The sequence below is a fragment of the Penaeus monodon genome, chromosome 30 (genome assembly GCF_015228065.2).
Source record: "Penaeus monodon isolate SGIC_2016 chromosome 30, NSTDA_Pmon_1, whole genome shotgun sequence".
In the NCBI taxonomy this organism is placed as follows: domain Eukaryota; kingdom Metazoa; phylum Arthropoda; class Malacostraca; order Decapoda; family Penaeidae; genus Penaeus; species Penaeus monodon.
This window is the reverse complement of record NC_051415.1, coordinates 18,625,164-18,627,512: the sequence shown is the minus strand read 5'-3', so window position 1 is coordinate 18,627,512 and position 2,349 is coordinate 18,625,164. Positions and strand designations below refer to the sequence as shown.

At 33.8% G+C, this 2,349-nt stretch overlaps 1 protein-coding gene across 1 annotated transcript in view; it reads right to left on the bottom strand.

The window, feature by feature from the left end:
* LOC119592601 (alpha-2-macroglobulin-like) overlaps positions 1-2,349 on the bottom strand; it is a gene marked incomplete in the record, with an annotated part of 136,889 nt that overhangs the window by 34,768 nt on the left and 99,772 nt on the right. Inside the window, 2 exon segments of the mRNA XM_037941486.1 lie at positions 24-247; positions 465-693. Coding sequence (XP_037797414.1) covers positions 24-247; positions 465-693 — 453 coding nt within the window.

Sequence of the window (2,349 nt, the reverse complement as noted above, 5' to 3'; positions counted from 1 at the left end):
TTCAAAAAATTCAAAGAACTCACCTTTTACTGATCACATATTCTGGTCCACATACTTCAGGATACAGCTCATCCACAAATGCATCAATGGTGATGTTTACATCTCCCAAGACCCGAGAGCGAATTTTCACTACGTGAACAACCTTGTCTTGTGGCGGGATACAAGCTACTTTTTGACCAAGTGGCAACTGGCTTTCAGGTTCCTCAATAATGTCATAATCAGGGCTTTCTTCCAATACAACTTTGACCTGGAAGTAGTATTCATATCACAATCTATTCAATGTAAAGTGGAAGAAATTGTCCTTACTAATTAAAATATACCCAAGATTAATGCCTTAGATCACTGCACCCTTGGATTACACTACATGTTTAATCTATCTACTATTCTTAAACTTATTCAAGTATCTAAATTTTGCTAAGTTTCATACAGTTTATCTATAACTTAAATGTGAATAAAACACACACCGGTAAAGCTTGTTCAAGATAATTAAAGACTGAGATCTTGACTGGTAGAATTTCCCCTCTCTTGATTGTTGGAGGAAGAGTCAGATCCACAAAGAAAGGTGTGAAAGTGGTTATTGTTGCCCTGGGTGATATGCCGAGACCCTTTTCCGAATTTACACACACGGCTTTGCCAACCCACTCAGTTATAGTATCAGGGAGGGTGTACTGCTCACTGAGCACGCCAGAGGAGCTGAATGTAAAAATATTTCATAAAATTAGAAAGCATAGGAATATAAGGTTCAGGTAATTCAGTATCATCAAAAATCTAAGTAAAAGTATTCTTGCAAAACAAAACAGAATATATTCACATAGGTTTAAATACACTATAATTCCACAGACCCTCATGGAAAAAGATATTAATTACAGAGCAAAACTTCTTTGTTGGATTATGTTCATATATATGACATTAATGAAGAAAAACACAAGCCATAGTCAATACAATAAACACATTTTGGATGAGTTCTGGTCTGTTTTCTACTAATTTTTTTACCAGAGTCTGTGGAATGGACTAACTCTCAAAATATCAGTGATGAAATAATACTTAGTAGTAGATATGAAAATTTAGATTCCAATTTGAAACAAAATTGGAATTAAATCAGTTTACATTCCAGTGCAAATAGATAAGCAGAAAGAGAAGTGCATCAGTTAGGCAGGTAGAAAAGTGCATCAGTTAGGCTTTTGGTAAATAAAGAATTCAGTTATTCCATGCAGGTATAAAGCAAAATTTGTCATTAGTGAAGCCTCCACAACATGTGCTTTGTTTAATAACATACTTCCTCTTAACAAACAAAAAATATTCACTCTAAACTTTATCTTCACAACAGATGAAATACATCTGTCACCAAACCAGTCTCTTTATACAAAAAAAATATGATCTAACCCATTTTCCTTAAAAAATGCATCCACCTGTTAATTTTTAAAGACATAAAGTTTAAAGGTATAAATGTATCTTCATGCATATAAAATGTACATTTGTGCATAAGTATAGATAATCATTTTTCATTTTACAGAAAAAAAAAACAAAAAATAGTGAATCTGTCCCAAATATTATCAGGTATGTAATCCTACAAAACAGAATATCATGATGCAAACGTCATTCCAACACTGTGAGACTGAAAAACACCATCTCTAATTTGTACTCTTTCTGCACTCTTCCACATGATGCCCATTAAATTTCATTTCTTTTAAGAACACTGTCATGGCAGTGCAGAAGCAAAGGGCCTAGCTCTTCACACATGCACTCGTACAAAAAAATAGCAATACATTTCTGATGTAAATACAAACTTTAGTTCAGCATATAATAAATAAATAAAATATTCTACACATGACTAGTGAATTTGCTTAACCAAAATTCTTAATCTGATATACAACTGCAACACACCCTAACAAACAATAAATAATATAATAGTTGACAACTAGCAGAATAGTCGGAAGCAAAACATTCAATCAAGTTCTATTTCTTGTGATTCTACATGCACAATGTATGAATACTATACATGCAACATTGCTATCCACTCCAATATATCCCTCATCTTTTCCTTTCTACGATATACTCATACCCAGACACTATTAGCGTCCAAAGCCAAGTTTCTGGAAAGTATTTCCGTACAGCTAAAACTTCTGCATCTTCTAGATACACATGAGTCTCTGCCATGAGCAAAGTGTAGTCAGCAGAGTTGAAATCCATTCGGTAAGCCTTGTCTTCATTGCCAAATGACGCAAACGGTAGAAAGCTCCACTCTATTTAAAAGAATTTTCATAAAATGCAATTGTAGCTGACGCCATACTACAAATTCATTTCACTCTCAAATTAGGCACACTATCCCTACTTATATTCTTCAGTAAC